At 38.9% G+C, this 19,526-nt stretch overlaps 1 protein-coding gene across 1 annotated transcript in view; it reads right to left on the reverse strand.

The window, feature by feature from the left end:
* Nucleotides 1–1,475: 1,475 nt before the first annotated feature.
* dcaf5 (ddb1 and cul4 associated factor 5) overlaps nucleotides 1,476–19,526 on the reverse strand; it is a 66,473-nt gene continuing 48,422 nt past the window's right edge. The window contains exons 7-9 of the mRNA XM_052019895.1: nucleotides 9,761–9,827; nucleotides 8,940–9,067; nucleotides 1,476–4,100 (exon numbers count right to left, since the gene is read on the reverse strand). Coding sequence (XP_051875855.1) covers nucleotides 2,232–4,100; nucleotides 8,940–9,067; nucleotides 9,761–9,827 — 2,064 coding nt within the window. The 3' untranslated portion in view covers nucleotides 1,476–2,231. The remainder of the gene's footprint in view (nucleotides 4,101–8,939; nucleotides 9,068–9,760; nucleotides 9,828–19,526) is intronic.

Here is a 19,526-nt window from a genome sequence, read left to right on the forward strand (position 1 = left end):
GTTCTTTACAGGAGCACGGACACTTGGGAACATCATAAACTGTACGTTCCCCTCCATGTCATGTACTATTCTGACTTGGAAAGTTGCTGGGTCTGAATGCTGGAACTCGCTATACAACAGCATTCAGCAAATACACTGCAGGGAGTCACCACCGTCCTCTCAATGGAAAATAGAGACGGATTATACACATTGGCCTCAGCACCCCCAACATCTTGCAAATTTAGTCTTTTAACAAAAAAAAACTTGAGAGGCTAGTCAAATACAAAAGCAACCCAACGATATCTGGTGCTCTTCTCACCTGAAGGATGCACACACTTTCCAATAAGAGCCATACATTGAGATCTTTAATTTTTGGGAACTTTATATTAATTTTTCCTTTTGGTCAGTGCAGACCCCAATTTAAGCACAACTACAACACCTCAGACAAAATTAAGTAAACCAGTAGAAATCAGAAACTAAAGCAGAGATACTCGGTTTTATACATTTTTGTCTAAGTTTGCTCACCTGATCATAGAAATTTGTTTACAGCAAATGCACACTCCTGGATGAAAGATCACTACCTCCAAGTTGTTAGTTAAGTAACATGCAGTAGGACTGCCAACACTGAACAGCGATGGAGATGTTTATTGCTCAGTCCATACGGGCCTTTACTGAAAGACCTTACAGACTAAAGCAGTGTGACCAAACTTTCACCAAATAACTACAGAATTTGATATTCTTTGCTGTGTTAGTCCAAGGTGTGCTGTGTGGTAGAATTTCCTTCATAACTTCCAGGCAAAGCAGAGAGCACAGAATAAACGAGTTGGAGGATTGTTGATTGTGTGGGAGGTGGTGGTCAGGTTCTCAGTTGGTTTCAGGTTTCATGTGATGAGGTTTTGGGCCGTGGTCAGAGAGGAGTTGTGTGGTTGCAAGGAGGGAGGGGTCAGAGAGAGGAGCACATGATGGTGGAGGGACAGCAGTGGAGGACAATTGAACAGAGGCAGGAGAAGGGCAGTGAGAAACGGGTAGTAGCAAGCAAGTCATAATGGACAGGTGATTGATGTGCGTCCACGTATTTGTGTAGACCCAATTTAATGTCCTCACAGCCTTGTATTCATAGAAGGACGGTGCCTAAGAAAAGCCAAACAAGCATTGTATGTTATTTAATGTTATTACGCATGCCCAGCAGCCTCAGTGTGCTACTGTGTCATGCAAATAGACACACCAGCAATAATTTTGGTCCACTGTCTTCTGCTCCGAACTGAAATCATCCTCCGAGCCCAAAAGATAGGGCGCTCCTACATCAGATCACACGTTAAGCTAGTCCCTTTCCCCTCTATTGAAATAGAAATGCACAAGAGACAACTTGTCACACCTACAAGGAATGTGGTTCAAATTAACAACCCACTATCTCCCTTGGACTGTGAAACAGCTCTTTGCCTTCTCAGCTGGAAGAGAACAGCAGGGAGGCAGGAACACAGGAAGACACAAAGAGATCGTGAATGGCAATGTTTATTTTTGTCATCAGTTAAAGAAAGTGATAACTGATCAGGTGCCTACTGTGCAGAAATGTTGTGCTTCAAATAATTCTCCTTAAGAAATTAAACACAAAACTTTATTCCTGACCACAGTTTGTCTAACTTTTCTTCATCAACAGATCAATGCGTTCCATGTACACAACCAACTTCTAAACATTTTTCCTTAAGAGTCAAACTGTTTACCCCTCGCATGAATAAAAGGCTACCATACAAAGGTGGCAATTTAAAATAAAAACAAAAAAATCCTCGAACTATAAAGTGTTAGACTTCAAAAACTCTTCATTTGTTCAATTGTTATTTTATGGGCTTCAATATTTTTAAATTCAATGACTGCCCACATGTATAAATTTGCTTATATTTTCCTAGTGGATATGAGGGAAAGCTTTGTAACAATACAATCTATTTGAGACACCAAATGCACCATTAACCCTTGCTTGGCATAATGAATACTTAAACAGAAGAATTACAAACCCTTTGGGCCAAAATGGATATTTGAATCCAAAGTTAGAATCACTCCAAATAATTTGTATTTTATATACCATTATCATACACATTCTAAAAATTTCTGTATTAGCATTTCTTCAAGAAATTGAATTATTTACATAATTGTTAACAAAAATTCTCACTCTTTTACAGACCAACGGTTTGTCGAGTTCGAGATAAATGCTTTCAGTAACATTGCGAAGCACTGGTATGGGACAAGTGCAAATCATATCATGTCTTCTGTTTCTTCTCAGCTGGTGAATAGTCTGGATCTAGTTCTTTTCGCAGCCTTTTTAACCCTCCAGAAGGCTGGCCAGTCTCAGCTGATGACAGAGTCCCTTGGGGACAATCAAAAATGTTTCTTTTGGCTGCCATGCCATTCTTAGTACATTCTGAATGTTCATTTATCCCAGGCTGGGAACAGTCTTCCTTGTGGTGCAATGAGGCCACCTGTACACAGTCACCAGGTTCAGACTTGGATGCTATCACTGAATCTTCCTGCTGGTTTGTATATTGCTTATCAAATAGCCCATTGTTGTGAATGTTGCAGGGAGCCTCTGAACAGGATTCTTCCATGTCACAAGTCCTGGTTTTGGATTTATCAACATGGTCTCTGCACCATTCATCAGAATTACTTTGTGTTCCAGCTAAATGAATTTCAGCAAAAGGAGTTGTTTGAGATGATGCAGATTTAATGAATTCCTGACCAGATTCATCTCTGGCTACCTGCTGTATATGTTGGGCATTTGCACATTCTAATACCTCTGTGTGATCACACAGTTCCTGTGTTTGGTTGCCAAATGCTTGACATTGGTTAGTTAGGTTACTGTTATTGCCCACAAGGACTGATTTCCCATTAACCTTCTTGGCCTCGTAGTAGTGGTCAGCACAGCTACTTGGGACATCATCTACAACATGTTCCTGCTCTCCAGGCATCATTTCCTTTGCGGGTGGTAATGTACTGCTTTCATGAATAAGCAGGGCTGAATGCTTGCCCTTTGCTTGTAGAGATGTGCTGCTTTCCCCATTATGTTCATCTAAACATCTTTCTACTCGAAATCTTTGATGAGATCCTGTTGTACTTTTCCTTGCAGCATCACTTTCTTGGGTTAACATACTTAATGAGCTGCCCTTCTCGCTCGTGTCTGGAACATCATTCACAGACAAAAATGTCATGGAACCTCCTTTTGATTTCAATTGCGACTTGAAGGTACTTTGGATCTTGCTGTAGGCCTTATAAACCTTTCTAACCTCGGACTCACTATCTGAGCAGGGAGATACCCTTCCTCTATTATTTTCAAACTCAGCACTGCTCCTTTCTGGTGAAGATGAAGCTGACGAAGAATGGTCACCCCTTTGCACTCGAGAATAATTGGCATTATCTTCACTATTATCTTGTTTTACTTTGATTTGTGGAATATTCCTCTTTTCTCTGCGGAGTTTTTGCTTAGCTCTTGAAGCATTTCTTTGGCGTGTAGATGCACGCCGCCTACCATTGCTACTGGAGCTACTGGAATCATTTGCCTCTGGACTTGGGGACCGAGGCCTTGTCACAGGATCTGTATCTGAACCTGTAGTTACTTGGTGAAAGTTATTTTCTGAGGAATCCGAGTCATTAGAAAGAGTTAGAAGTCGCTCGTCTTGGTAGCGTCGGAGTGCAGACAACCTTTGTTGACGAGACCGCAAGTCTTCCCTGGTTGCAGAAGCGTTGGAGGGCTTCTGTCGGTCCAGTGTATACGTCACCTCATCAGAATCGTCACCTTGCTGGGGCGATAATGGTAAGGAGGCAGAAGATTCAGAATCACTGTATCCTGATCGTTCACTAGCCCCTGCATGTAGCTGAAGAATTGTACTCTCACTGAGGTCACTGTCAGAATCAGAACTCCAACCCTCAATCTCTCGGCGTACAAGGGAATCAAAAAAAGCCATCATCCTTGGATCTTCCTGAACCGACTGGTTAGCATAATCGTGAGATAGACCACTCCCACTGTTTAAGACCAAGCTGATGTACTCTTCATGAGTATAAAGATTACGGGTATCATCTTCCACCTCTCCTTCTAGGTCTCCAGCACAATCTGGTTGGAGATATGGACTCCACACCTGCATTACAAAACCACAAAAACATTTAATATTTACAACATTGACAATTTTCCTGAAAATATATTTTGTCAGCATTAATATGACAAACATAAATCAGACATGATTATTCAGGTTTTGTCATTTAATGATTTGAAGGCAAAATCTGTTACATTTCAAGAGCTTTGTGAAAACAAATGATTAATTGTGGAATGACTGCATTTATATTGAAACCTTTTTGTGAGCAATATACAAGAATCTGCCTGGGTATTAAAAAAAAAATAATGAAAACTAAAACGATCTTTATAAACCAATTACAAGTTTGCTGGTGCATTTTGAATGCAATAACTAAATTTCTTCTACTTAACATACAACTATTACAAATTACTATGAACTGGTGGAGTGGAACGGGAGATATTTGAAGACGAAGGCAAAAGACCTTGCTAATGACAGGGAGCTAATGTATGCCTGTAAGATTATGGGAATGCACGAGTAGGATTTAGAACGTAAAACAGTACAGCACAGTATGGGCCCTTTGGCTCACAATATTGTACCAACCTATATAAACCTACTCCACGATCAATCTAACCCTTCCCTCCTACAAAGCCCATAACTGTCCATTTTTCTTGCATCCATGTGCCTATCTAAGAGTCTATTAAATGTTCCAATTGTACCTGCCTATACCACCACCCGCAGCAGTGCATTCCAGGCACCCACCGCTGTGTGTGTAAAAAAAACCTACCTCAGACATCTCCTCTAAACTTTCCTCCATTCACCTTAAATGAATGTCCTCCAGTATTGGCCATCGCCGCCCTGGGAAAAAGGTGCCGGGTGTCCACTCTATCTATGCCTCTCAATCTTATACACCTCTATCAAGTCTCCTCTCATCGTCCTATACTCCAAAGAGAAAACCCCTAGCTTGCTCAACCTTTCCTCATAAGACATGTTCTCTGATCCAGGCAGCATCCTGGTAAATCTCCTCTGCACCCTCTCTAAAGTTTCCAGATCCCTCCTATAATGAGGCAACCAGAACTGAACACAATACTCTTAAGTGTAATCAAACCAGAGTTTCATAGAGCTGCAACATTACCTTGAAGCTCTTGAACTCAATCCCCCAACTAATGAAGGCCAGCACACCATATGCCTTCTTAACCACCCTATCAATTTACATAGTATCTTTGAGGGACCTATGGACTTAGACTCCAAGATCCCTGTTCCTCCACACTGCTAAGAATCCTCCCATTAACCTTGTACTCTGCCTTCAAATTCAATCTTCCAGAGTGTATCACTTCACACTTCTCTGGATTGAACTTCATCTGCCACTTCTCAGTCCAGCTCTGCATCTTGTCTATTTCCTGTTGTACCCTACGACAACCTTCTACACTATCCACAATACTACCAACCTTTGTGTCATCTGCAAACTTACTAACCTACCCTTCCACTTCCTCATCCAAGTCATTTATAAAAATCACGAAGAGCAGGGCTCCCAGAACAGATCCCTGTGGAACACCACTAGTCAACGACCTTCAGGCAGAATACGTTCCGTCTACTACCACCCTCTGCTTTCTGTGGGCAAGCCAAATCCGAATCCACGCAGCCAAGCTTCCATGGATCCTATGCCTCATGACTTTCTGGATGTTCCTACCATGGGGAACCTTGTCAAATGCCTCACTAAGATCCATATGCACCACATCCACCACTCTACCTTCATCAATTTATTTTGACACCTCCTCGAAAAACTCAATTAGGCTCATGAGGCACGACTTGCCCCTCACAAAGTCATGCTCACTGTCCCTAATAAGACTGTGCTTCTCCAAATGTTTGTAAATCCTGTCCCTAAGAACCCTCTCCAATAGTTTGCCCACCACTGACATAAGACCCACTGGTCTGTAATTGCCAGGACTATCCTTATTACCTTTCTTGAACAACATTTGCCATCTTCCAATCCTCTGGTACCACTCCTGTGGCCAGGGAGGATGCAAAGATCATTGTCAACATCCCAGCTATCTTTTCCCTCAGTTCCTGTAGTAACTGGGGTATATCCCTTCCAGTCCTGGGGACTTATCTATCTTAAATATTTTTCACAAGCTCCAAAACTGCCTCTTTCTTAACCTCGACATGCTCCAACACATTAGCCTGTTCTATGCTGACCTCACATTTGTCCAAGGCCCTCTGTCTAGTGAGCAATGAAGCAAGGTGTTCATTAAGGACCTCCCTTACCTCCTCCGCCTCCAGGCACATTTCTCCCTTTATCCCTGAGTGGAAAAATTAAATAATCTTCCTAAAGATTTAGTGATGGAAAATAGTCAGATGAGCTTTGTAGAGGTTAAACCTTATTGGGGGTGGGGGGGAGCGGGGGAGGAGAAGAAAACTGGAACTGTCAAATTGATGATGAAAAATTATCGCTCTGATCTTTTGTTGATCAGTTGGAATTGCACTGAATCCTCCATGCCTCAATAACTGGCAGGCGATATAACAACTCAGAAATGGTCGGGGTTGAGAAGAGGTGATGACTGTGGACAGATAATTGACAAAAAAGGTGCAAGTTTGCATCCTTGAGAAAGGATCTATCTGGGAGCAGCTGCAGCAAGTACTATGGCTGGCTGAAAAGTCATTGCTGGACTGGCTGTGTGATCAGGAGGTAGGCTAAGATGACCTAGAAGTTAATTTATTGCTTGAAAACTCGATCTTTCTAATTACCTTCTGCATCTGGAAAAGAACTCTATAACTAAAATCAGTTCTAATGTGCTTTTAACATAGTTATTTGCCAAGAAGGTAGACCTCCATCTTCCAAAAGCTGATTTACTCCCAAACAGAGCTGAGACGGCTCGAAAAGCAAAATTTCACAAGTCTTTTAATGGTTATTGTATGCCAACTAATTCCTTTGATAGATTTTATTGATCCTTTAACTTTTCCAGTGTGTTATGTTGTTGGTTATATAGGCAGTCCCTCAGGATTGAGGATGACTTGCTTTCATGCCAGTTTTTTGGGTTCTGAGCTGGTTACATGATGTTGAGTTGCGATGTTGGCATGCACAATGTAAAACTAATATACATAGAGTAGTACAGAACAAAAACTGGCCTTTCAGTCCATCATGTCCATGCCAATATTTTTTGCCCATCTACAATCGTCCCATTTCCCTGCTTTAGGTATAATAATAATGTTTTTTTGAGCAGAAGAAATTACAGTCATTCTTCTGTCTGATCTCACTAGTCCTTATTTCCCCAAAAAGTCCAAAAAAATCTCAAGCCTTGAATATACCAAATAACTCGATGTAGACAACAGGAAGAAGTTCAGCTATGCACTAGTTCCAGACACCCTTGCCTAGGGAGATATGCTGAAAGCATCTAGCCTGTCAGGCCCCACATAATCTTGTACGTCAATTGAGATCATGTCTCATTCTTTTAAACTCCAGAGAGTATAGACCCAATCTGCTTCTTCTTTCCTTAATGGACAGCTCCCTCATTCCATGAATCAAACCAACATTCTCCTACTACACTGCAAGCATATAGCCTTCTTTAAATGAGACCAGTAGTATGCAAGTGGTACTTCAAGTATACAATTATACTGTTCTACTTATGTAGATTTTTGTTCCCCCCCCCCCCCCCCAAAAATTGAAACTTCACAAATTCTAGTCCCAATCTGATTTTGTGGTCTTCCTAAAATGGCTTGCTGTCAACTCCCATCTGGCCCGTATCCCCTGAATGTCAACATCTGCGAGGAATGCTTTTCCTCAAAAGAAAGTTGACAAGCTAAGGATTCATGTCCTTTCCTAGCTTTGATGGCAAATATAACATTATATTGAATTCTTTAAATCTCATTTCCCTGTTGTACAGGTGAGTTCACTAAAAATCTTCACGAAGCTACAAAGTAAACTCTGCTTAAAGGATAGAAAGTATTGACACAAAGGAACAACCACTGCCACCTTGACTCCAAGAAAGCTCAGTGACCTATTGAAAAAACTGCATCATCTAGCAGGAGATACAAATACCAGTTCAAGCATCAAGCTTGGCATTTCAAACAGCATTTATCAATGCTGCCAAAAAAAATCTTTTGTACAATTAACTATCCCTGAAAGTAACAACAGACACTTAGAGAATCACAGAGTAGCACAACATGGAAGGAGGTCATTTAGTTCATCAAATCTGAATCTTCTCTTTCAGAATGAATTATATTTAGTCCCACTTCCCTTCACTTCCCCCAAATCTTTGCAATATATTTTCCCTGAATATTTACTTAATTCCCCTTCGAAGGCTGCTATCCACCAAGCTTTTGGGCAGTGCATCCCAATGCACCGAAGTCCAAATGCAAAGTTTCACTGCTTTCTTGGTGTAGAGCAACTGAAACTGGACCGGAGAATAAACTAATGAAGTACTCCAAAGAAGCAGCTTACGTACAGAACTGTTGAATTAAGATTATATTAAGTGGGTATGTCTTCTGTGATTTTTGTCCTTTCCTGTTAACTGTTCTCCTATATAGGAAACAGTCAATTTCACAGATATTATGAAAACACAAGTGAAAAATGTTAAACCCAGATTTTACTCACGCAAGTGTTATTTCACTAGATGGTAAGTTCAGCAAATACATGCTGGAATTACATTTTTTAAAACATTGCTGAATAAGCTACTAATGATGACATACATACCAATAAATCTGGAATTAAGAGCAACTTTATGGAAAGTAGACAACAAATACATTTATTTTGAACTGGAAATATGCAGGATATTGAGGATTTTTCCTTTTTTAGTTTCTCAGAGTAAATTTCGTGATGGAGATACATTGAGCCTTTTACAACAAGTCTATTGTTAACAGGAAAATGGACATTGGAATCAGTGATAAATTCTTGCTGATGATATAATGTACCTTGATAATCTTTTCCACTCCCGATGAGCAGATCATGTATGAATGAGGGTTGAAGCGTACTTGATTTACAATGGAGCGATGACCTTTAAGCACCATGAATGCACCATTCACAATCCTGGCAGGGCCACCTGCAAACAGTTTATAATCAAGGTTATGACCACACATCTTGCTTTTAAATTCATCTTAAAAATAACCACTCTCATTTTTCTTAACAAATGCATCTGATACAATTGGCGCTACATTTTAAGTCTATTGTACATTAAGCACATTAACTGAATCTACCAATCACCTCGTGATTATTTTGTCAACATTAATGAAGCCCAACATACTATTCAGCAACACAACTTTTAAAGGAAATTAGGATTGCTCAGTTACTTAGCTCCATCAAATTCACAATTAAGCCTTCTTTGTTCTTCTTCTTGACCAGTTCCTCCAATAATGTTTATCCATTTATCCTCTGCAAAGAGTGGTGCGCCAAATTCCTTGCTGTATCTTCAACAAGTATTAAACAAATCTGCATGCCTAAACAAGTAATGGCCAAAGGAATTCTATGATACAATGGGATGGATATCCTTCACCCTCCCCCCCCAACACCCAAACCCCCAACTTTCCCTCAACATCACTGCAGGAATGAAGGCTGGCTGCTCGATTATGCCGCCAGTTGTCCTGTCTGTTATGAGGGTTGACTAAGACTCAAGTGTGAGATACTGATTATATAAGTTATTTGGAGCATAAAGAAGAATGGCCAGTGTATTTGCATATTGTTTTCTTGGGAGAGAAAACCATCAATAAAATTCAGTTCAGGCTGCTTGGTAACTCACCCGTCTCTAAACTGGAAGGAATACGCCACATGTAGAGATTAAAGTCATCTGAGCCAGAAAGAACAAACTGAAACAAAATGAAAAGCATCCATTATTCACACAAGTTTCAACCAGGTTGCTTATTTTATAAAGATGTCTTTGGTAAAATCTCAGATGGTGATGAGGAGACATACAGGAGCGAGATAGGTCAGCTGCCTGAGTGGTGTCGCAACGACAACCTCGCACTGAACGTCAGCAAGACTAAGGAACTAATTGTGGACTTCAGGTAGGGGAAGTTGGGAGAACACACACCAGTCTTCTTTGAGGTGTCAGAGGTGGAAAGGGCAAGCAGCTTCAAGTTCCTGGGGGTCAACATCTTGGAGGATCTATCCTGGGCCCAACATGTTGATGCAATCACAAAGGCGGCACACCAGCGGTTCTACTTTGTTAGGAGTTTGAGGAGATTTGGCATGTCACCAAAGACTTGCAAGTTTTTATAGTTGTACAGCGGAGAGCATTCTGACTGGTTGCATCACAGCCTGATATGGAGGCTCCAATGCACAGGATCACAAGAGGCTGCAGAGAGCTGTAGACTCAGCCAGTTCCATCATTGGCACAACCCTCCCCACCATCGAGGACATCTTCAAGAGGCAATGCCTCAAGGCAGCGGCATCCATCACGAAGGATCCTCACCATCCGGGACATGCCCTCTTCTCATAACTACCATCGGGAAGGAGCTACAGGAGCCTGAAGACCCACACTCATTGATTTAGGAACAGCTTCTTCCCCTCCACCATCAGATTTCTGAACGATCCATGACCCCATGAACACTATTTCATTGTTCCTTTATGTTTTGCACTATTTGTTTTGCAATCTGTAGTAATTTTTGTGTCTTTGCACTGTACTGCTGCTACAGAACAAATTTTCACATCATACAAATAGGTGATAATAAACCTGATGCTGAACATCACTTTAACACAGATTAATGAGAGGTGATGCACAGGTTGGAACAAATGTCCAGCTTTTATGCTATGTACTTCCCAATAAATTTAGCATTCGTGGAGATTTTCCTCCTCTGTATTTGTCTCTTTCCAAATTCTGTTGGCTATTAATGTTTCTTTACCAGGAAAGCTTGTACAATAAGTGATTGAAACAATAAACTAGTTTCATATGTCACAGATCAACAATTTGTACTGGCTCAGTCAGCCCTGCAGTATCCCATCACAAAGAATAAAGCTCTCGTCATAAATACCAGCAGTTTGCTTAGAAGCTATTTTCCCTCATAACCACTAAATTTATTGAAATACTGCACTGCACCACAAATCATGAATTTTATAAAACTATTTTTCATCTCATTCAGAAAATTATGAAATTATTAAGTGCAATTTTTTTTATATATAGAACAAGCCTGCAAATCAGAAGTGACTTTATACAGTATGGGTGCAATTCTGATTTTTTATTTGGCAATACAGTGTGCAAGTAAGGACACAAATCTCACCAAAAACAACCTACTATAATGCATACAAGTGCACACAAGAGAATTGAATTAAAGGGGGAAGTTGTTCAGTAATCTTAGGACAAATCCCTGCTTCAATGTGGAAATACTGTGTAGTGATGCAACAATGCAATCTTTGACGTTATATTTGCTACCTTACAATCTGCAGAATCCAAGGTATTTTGGAAGATCTTCATTTAAGCCATCCATCATCTCTGCAATCATGTTTGGAACGCTGACATTCTGGCTAGACAGTAAGATGATTTGCAGCCTTTTGCCCCCATTAATCTCTTTAGTTTCTTCGCTAGTGACATGAATTTATGATCCCCGTTACTTGACCTTTAGTTTCTTCATTATTCCTGTTAAATTTACCATTTCTTCTATAGAGAAGGCAATTTTAAAAAAGTTTTTAACGTCTCAAGCATGTTTATTCTTTTATAACTTCAGATTATAATTTCACCTGCCTTCGCCTCTCAAGGGACACGTATTTACTTTTGCTATATTTTCCCTTTGAACAATGTTTTTAACAAGTTCTTAGAATTTTTTTCTAATCTTTTTGTTAATTTACTGTCATTGTCATCACATTTTACAGCGCAGTTTCTTACAACTCTCCCAATCAGGCTTGCCACTTTTCTTGGTATCTTTACAAATCTTCTTTTAATTTAATACCATTCTTAATCTCCTTAAATTAGTCATGAATGGATCACTTTCTCATGATATTTATTTCTCATTGGAATGTACATCTGTTGAGACACAAAATATTTCTTAATTTTGCCATCATTCCTCCATTAACAAACCTTTGAATCTAATTTCCCAATCCACTTTAGTGAATATACTGCTTATGCCTAACCCAAGACTTGGCTTTCTGCCTGAGCCACTTCGTCAAATTGATATCCTAGAGTTTCCCTCACAAGAAACTGCTAATTAACATATCACAAAATAAGGTTCAATATAGCCCATTTTTCTAATGTGGCCTCCTGATGTATTACTCTTGGAAACTTGCCTGAAAGCACTTTTTTTTGAACTCATCTACTGAACTAATTTTTGCCAATTTGATTAGTCCAATCTATCTGAAAATTAAAATCCCCCACGATTATTAAACTATCTTTACCACCTCATATTTCTTGATTCACTCTCAGTTTCTTTTGTTAGGGGGCTTTAAGCTGGTTTTTGTTTGGCCCTAGTTATCTCTCACTTCCAGCAATGATGATGTTACTTCTTGTTCTTCAGATCAAAGATCATATTTCAATACTGCCCTTTCATCAGTATTGTCACCATTACTGTCCTCTCCTTTTTCAGTTTGTCTTTGCTTTCTAAGCATCAAATAAAAAAAAGTGAAAGGAGAGAACTGGGAAAGACACTAGTTTAGGACACCAAGATAAAATTGGAATTGTGAAATGCCTAAGGGATATTTGGTTTCATTCACTCAGGGAAGATAGGAGTGGAGGAGTGAAGGCACATAGGGGATTATTGGTATTAGAGTACCTAAAAAGCAAGGGACAACTGAACCTATGGTTCCCATTCCAAGATGACTTAAGAATAAAAAGTACCAGTACTAACTGTGATAACTGTTGCATAGCTAAACTAAGTTTGTAAAATAGATCGTAATGGCACCATGACAAAGAAATATTAGTACTAGCATTTCACCAGAGCTTGTTTCCTCACCCAAGCACAGCAAATGTCATATTTTCCTGTATATTGAATGGAAGTCACATCTAACATGCAGAAATGAAGGAAACCAAGTTTTAAAATATCTAATATTCAACACCAGTCAACCTAACAATGGAGCACAAAAGAATAACATTATTCTAATACTATGGGTTGTTAAGAGGCCGTACCATTAGTTCTCAAAATCCATTTAAAAAAGGCTCCCGGAATAATAAATAGACTTCATTTGCTAATAAACAGTGACAAGTTGTCACCAAGTAAATGAACTGTATGTGGAAAGTTTCACCATAAAATTATGTCTGCAATAATTTGCACTTATATTAAAACTTCAACATAAATTGCTGCACAAAAGCATAATCAAAAAATGTACCCTGAACAAGTAAATGGTTAAACAAAACCTTAGTCCAATAGGTCCATTTTGAGGAGGGTCTTAAAGCAACAGAGGAAGCACAGAGGTTTACGGAGGTAATCCAGAGCAGAGTGCCTAAGCAGAAGAGCAAGCAACTTAAAGCTGGGTGAAAGAGAAAATACACAGGAAGCCAGTTTTGCAGAGGGGCAAGGATTTGGGAAAGGTTGGGGGTTCAAAAGAAGTGAAGCAATGGAAAGATTTCACCATGATAGCCGAGAACAAAGATGAAAAATTTTTATTTGGTCATGTGGGGGCACTGGGACCCCAAGGAGATAAATGAGGACACGATGAGCTAGACATGACAGGACAGCAAAGTATTGGAAAAACTGACATTTATAGAGAATGAAGATCAGAAGGTCAGTGAGAAAAATCACCAAAATAATTGCTTTTGGAATTGACAAAGATATGGATGTGTGTTAAGATGGATAGGATGTCAGGTTGGGTGCTTAAATTTGGAGTCGCTGTAAATTGCATGGCTCAAGCTGATATAAAACAGATTCAGTGTTGCTGAAATTCTAAAACTACTAAAGATTTAATCTGCTATTTAATTAATCAGTAATGCATATACATATTAAAAAAATCAGGCATCAAACACACAATTATAATAGTACCGTAGATTGCCATATTACATTTTCCACTTGACTAAAACGTAAAGCTAATGATTGTGAAGATACATCATTCAACTACTAATTAATTAGCCACAAATTTTCTTTGTGATGGGACTAGAATGTCCCAGCAGAGTCAATCAAACCAACAGAAAACTCTTCTTTTACAAAGCTTAGTGGAGAATAAACTTATTTTTGTACTCCACTCTAGGGTCTATTTGCTCAAGGAATATTCAGAAATAAATTCAGCTTTTCAAATATACATTAAACCAATACTGTAAACCCAAAGTCTCAAAACTGTAAAGTAATTACTTAATGCAAATGAAAATAATTGCAATTTTCAATCAAAGAGAGCATGAGATGAAATATTGTTAAGCTCATAGCATAATAATTGGACTTCACAGCCTGCTAGTCTTGCATGGTCTGGCACAAGTAGTTCAAAATTCAATGCATGTATTCTTTTAAACTACGTTACAAAACCAGCATTTAATCCAAACATACTGGCCTACACTAGCCATTCTGTACCTGCAGAATACCCAGATTTAATTCACAACCAGTCTACATTCAGATTGCCACCATTTAAGAGGAAATGTAAAATTAACAGCTCACATAATGTCGGTCTCCTAAATCCTTCTTGAGGCTCAAAAAGAAAAAAGCCATTAATGGCTCCCCAAGCAGAAATAAGCTCAAATAAATCGAAGGAACTTTGAAGTTTTACAATGCTTGGTGTACATAACCATTGTTTTTAAATGATTAACCAGACAGAGAAAGGAGCATTACATGAAATCACTGTATAGCAGCTCCAATTAAGTCAAACGTTAATGAACAAGCTCTCAGTTCTTGGAGAACAAGTCGTGGAAGCCTCCTTTCAAAAGCAAAATTAGCGTGAAACTTGCAAATAAATTTCACACTCTTTACCAACAATGTCTTTGTGTTTATCAGCATTGAAATGAATGCACATAAATATTTTAACCACTCTCAGCAATCCTAATAGGAAAAGACTTGCATAATATTGGAAAATAGACCTGGGTTTATTTTCAGTTGAAAAATATAAACATTGAATTAGTTTGCCTATTGAACCTTCAGTTTGATTGATATTAAGACAGATCAGGACTATAGTTTAATACCATAATGAGTGCCTTATAGTGGAATAACAATGCTAGGTAATGGATGAAACTGATTCAGGTCCCATGAAGTGCAAGGGTTTGTATCATTCACATCATGGACTGTCCTCAGTATGCTCAAAAACAGGAGAGAAAAAAAAATTGAAATTTCCTCTTCCAAGTACTAAACTGGTCTCAGAGAAACAGGTCAGTGGGGTCACAGGTCCAATGTTACATTTGATGGTGACATCAAACACAGCATTTTGCAGGGGTTATTTTTTCCACAAGCAAAGCATTTACTATAATTTCCAGTCATACATAATTCAAGATGTGTTCCAGTGTGTTAAACTCAAATCAGTTCAGGTGGTGGAGCAAACAAACAAGGGGCAGAGATCACTGGTAGGAATAATCTACAAGCCCTGACAGTTGACAAGAGTTTTGGTAAGAGCACAAATCAGGAAATTACAGGAGTACATTACAAAGGTAATACAGTAAGCACAGGTCTTTAATCATACAGAATGGGGAAAAACATATCTGCAATAACTGTGTGGAGGACGAGTTTATGGTATTCAGTTACGGCATAGAGCCAAGATGGAAGAGACAATTTTAGATGTAGCATTGTGCAATGAGATGTTGTAAATTTAAAATGTTATAGAAAGCAGCCACTGAGAAAGACTAATCAAACTACAATTATATAGGGTTGTACCTGGAGTACTGTGTATAACATTGGTCTCCTTATCTAAAAAAGGATATACTTGTTATAGAGGAAATACAATGAAGATTCACTATTCGTGTTCCTGGCAAGTCTGCAATAAAAGGGAGAGATTAAGTAGTCTGGGCCTCTATTCTCCAGAGTTTAGAAGAATGAGAGGCGACCTCTTTAAAACATACAACATTCTTAAGAAAGGGTCTTTCTCTTGCTGAGGAGTTTAGAACTAGGGAAGTCAACATGGTTGGTATTGATGATATGAATTAGGAGCAGTAGGAGGGCACTTAACCCATCAAGCCTATTCTGCTATTTAATAAGATTGTGGCCAATATGACTAACCTCAACTCAGCATTCCCATCTATCCGTGGTAACTTTTCACCCCCTTGCATTATCTACCTCTGCCTTAAAAACATTTAAAATCTCTGCTTCCATTACTCTTTGAGGAAGAGAGCTCCAAAGACTGGTAGAGTTTGAGAGAAAACAAAATAGTGTTCTCTCTCTTAAATGGTTGACCCCTAGTTCTAGATTCTCCCACAAGAAGAAATCACCACATCCACCCTGTTATGATCTCTCAGTGTTTCAAACCAGTCTCCTCCCATTCTTTTAATCTCCAGTGGAAACAAGCCAAGACTTTTCCTCATAAGACAACCTAACCATTCCAGATGTTGGTCAAGGAAACTTTCTCTGAACTGCTTTAATGCAGTTTTACAGAAACCAATACTGTACACAGTACCCCAGAAGCAGTCTCAATAATGCCCTATATAACTGGAGCATATTACCCTACTTTTGCATTCGACTCCCTTAGCAGTAAACAATAACATTGTGGACCAGGACACCCAAATCTCCCTGTATTTCAGAGCTCTGCAATTTCGTGCTTCTTTTTACTTTTTCTGCACAATATACACTTTTACAATGTTATACTCCATTTGTCAGATCTTTGCCCGCTTATTTTTATCCTATCTTTGTGTCATCTGCAAATTTAGCATAATACCTTTCACGTCTTTGCCAAAGCAATTCATGCGCATTGTAGTCAAGGCTCTGATCATCCAGCATCAATTGTGGTGGTGCAGGAACTGCACCTAGTTCATACCTACCAAACCACTTGCACTACAACCAACTCACCAATGGAGAAAGAGATAGTAGGTGCAAAGCAGTTGCTTAAAGGGCACCTTCAAGACATCACACAATGGGAGACAGTAGCCCAGAACTAGGCTACATGGCAAAAATGTTAGGGAAGGAACAGCCAACTTTAAGGAAGATGATCTTACCCTGGTCACAGATACATGTCAGGGAAGAACAGACAATTTTCTCAAAACAATTATGGCCTTATCAAACACAACTTGGACACATTGGTAGATTTCGATGGCTTCAGGATCAGAACCCTCAGTCACTTAATGAACTGATGCCTGCAGCAATCCTGGCCTTGACCCATCACTGATGGTTCCTTTACCCTCCCTCACCTCTCTGCAATCTTTTTCTCTTTCCCAGTTCTGATGAAGGATCTTTGACCTGAAACGTTAACTGCTTTTCTTTTGCAGATACTGCCTAACTCGCTCAGCATTTCCAGCATTTTCTGCATATTCCATTAGATTAGATAAACTAATTTGTGAGATGAAGGAGAAATACAAGGCAAAGATTAAGAAGTAAACGCAGCATGAGAAAAGCTTGATCACGTTTGACGAACAGATTTAAAATTGTGTTCGTAGAGCTTAAATGCAAGAACATATTTCTTCCCCTCCAGAATTCCATTCCAGCCTAAGTGTTTGTGGGGCGAGAGGCAAATACAGGAAGATAGAGGAGCATTCTTAAAAATCAGCATTCTCTAGTATAAGCAGGCATTAAAGATATTTTTGCATTAAACACAAAGTAATTCAACTGATATTTGTCCACTGAAGCCCTTAAACCTTAAAAATATTTGATTCCACATTCCTCTGTTTAAATGTTAAAATTTTTAAACTGAACAATTCTGCATTCAAATCCTTTTTGCATGAGACATGAAAAGCAGAATCATCAGTTTTCCTGAACATTGAAAAAAACTAATTTGTGAATTTAAGTTCGAACTGCATCCCATCACCAAATGTTGAATAAATTGCTACTCTTTCCTTGTACAAAATTACAACAGGCAAATGATGATAAAACACAAAAATTAGATACAAGACACAAGCTCTTTTCATCTTGATTGTCACCTTATCACACACTTTGTTCTGAGCATGGAACAAAAAGTCTTCCAGTCAGACCTTTATTTGAACAGCACTAATTTGCAGGATTATAAGAAAGCTGGGTGAGGCAATTCCTTCTAAGAATAACCACAACCACAATGTTCCGACTGGCTTCTTTCCAAAGTTCTATCATTGGCCTTGGCCCAAATCAGGCTTTTAAGTCTTGCCACTCTAGATTCATCTCTGGATGAATCAAGCTATCTGAAGTGTTGGTGTCCTGAGCTAAATTTCTGACCTCGACTTTATCCTTTTCCTTCCCAACATACATTGGCAAACAAGTCCTCAATATTTTCAATTTTAAATTCCTTCATGGTTTCATCAATTCTCCAAAGCGACAAACCCAAGTCAAAATATCCATTCACATGCACCCCATCAGCAGCTGCATCATCACAATATGAAAAGCAATATAAAATGGAAGACATGTTAGGCACAGCTTTGTGGGCCGAAGGGCCTGAATTGTGCTGTCGGTTTTCTATGTTCTATGTTCTGCAAACCTTCATCTTTGTTTAGTATCTTCCTTTTAAATAAAAACCTCAATACAATCCCAAAAGATGCAAAGAACTTTGCGTGAATTTTCTCCTTCCTTATTTCTAATAAATCAGTTTGCAGTGCAGATGCTTTATTCCTTTGCTCTCAATATTGACTTAAAATGCAAGTAATTCAGAATGAGGAAGCATGCTTTTAACTTTACTATGGCATTTACTTGGAATTGAAGAGCAGGGAACCAGAGAGCATTTTAAACATGTATTTGATGGAGGATATACACAAAGACAGAGGTTCTATATGCTTAGTTCTCATCAATATACCTTCCACATTAAAGTGCATTTAGGCTGAAGTTTTGACAACTCGCCAAATGAGAGGCAACCTTCTGCCTAAATCAAAAATAAAGAGGAATGTTATTTAGGCAGGATCATTAATAATTTATAAGCTGCAAAGTATTGTAATATAGCAAAAATAGACCTACTGAGCATTTCCACCGCTTTTTTAAAAAATTTCAAATTTACATCTTTTCGCAGAATAATACTTCAATTTCAGTCTACTGTTTAACTGCAATATAAATGATAAATCTTTAATTTTTGATCCTGGTTAGTACTATGAAGTAGTCAAAACATGAAAAAACATAAACAAAACTATCATATACTAGAAATTCTTTTTAATACCACAATTTTTTTTTGAACATGCTGCACAGAATTACTTTTTTTTAAAAAGCGTTAAAACCTAAACAATGCATTCCTGGCACACATTAGGATTTTCACTCTGGGTCATCAGTGTGTGTGGCATGCATAAACAGAGAGGGTACTGGACAGGTGAAACAAATTCACATGCTGTGTATGCTTGTTCTGATGCCATTTGTGCAAAATTCTACCCTGCATAGGAGGCCTGTAAATAGTGCATGTGCCAGGATTCAAGTTCAAATCCCACCATGGTAGCTGGAAGACTTAAATACAAAGCAAAATTAAAGTTAATTACTTTCAGTAACATTTGCCATCTTTACCTCAGGCAGTTAGGGGTAGCAATAAATGCCAGCCTTTCCTGCAACGCCTACAGCCCATGAATGAATAAAAAAATGTGAAACAGG

The sequence above is a fragment of the Pristis pectinata genome, chromosome 1 (genome assembly GCF_009764475.1).
Source record: "Pristis pectinata isolate sPriPec2 chromosome 1, sPriPec2.1.pri, whole genome shotgun sequence".
Lineage (NCBI taxonomy): Eukaryota > Metazoa > Chordata > Chondrichthyes > Rhinopristiformes > Pristidae > Pristis > Pristis pectinata.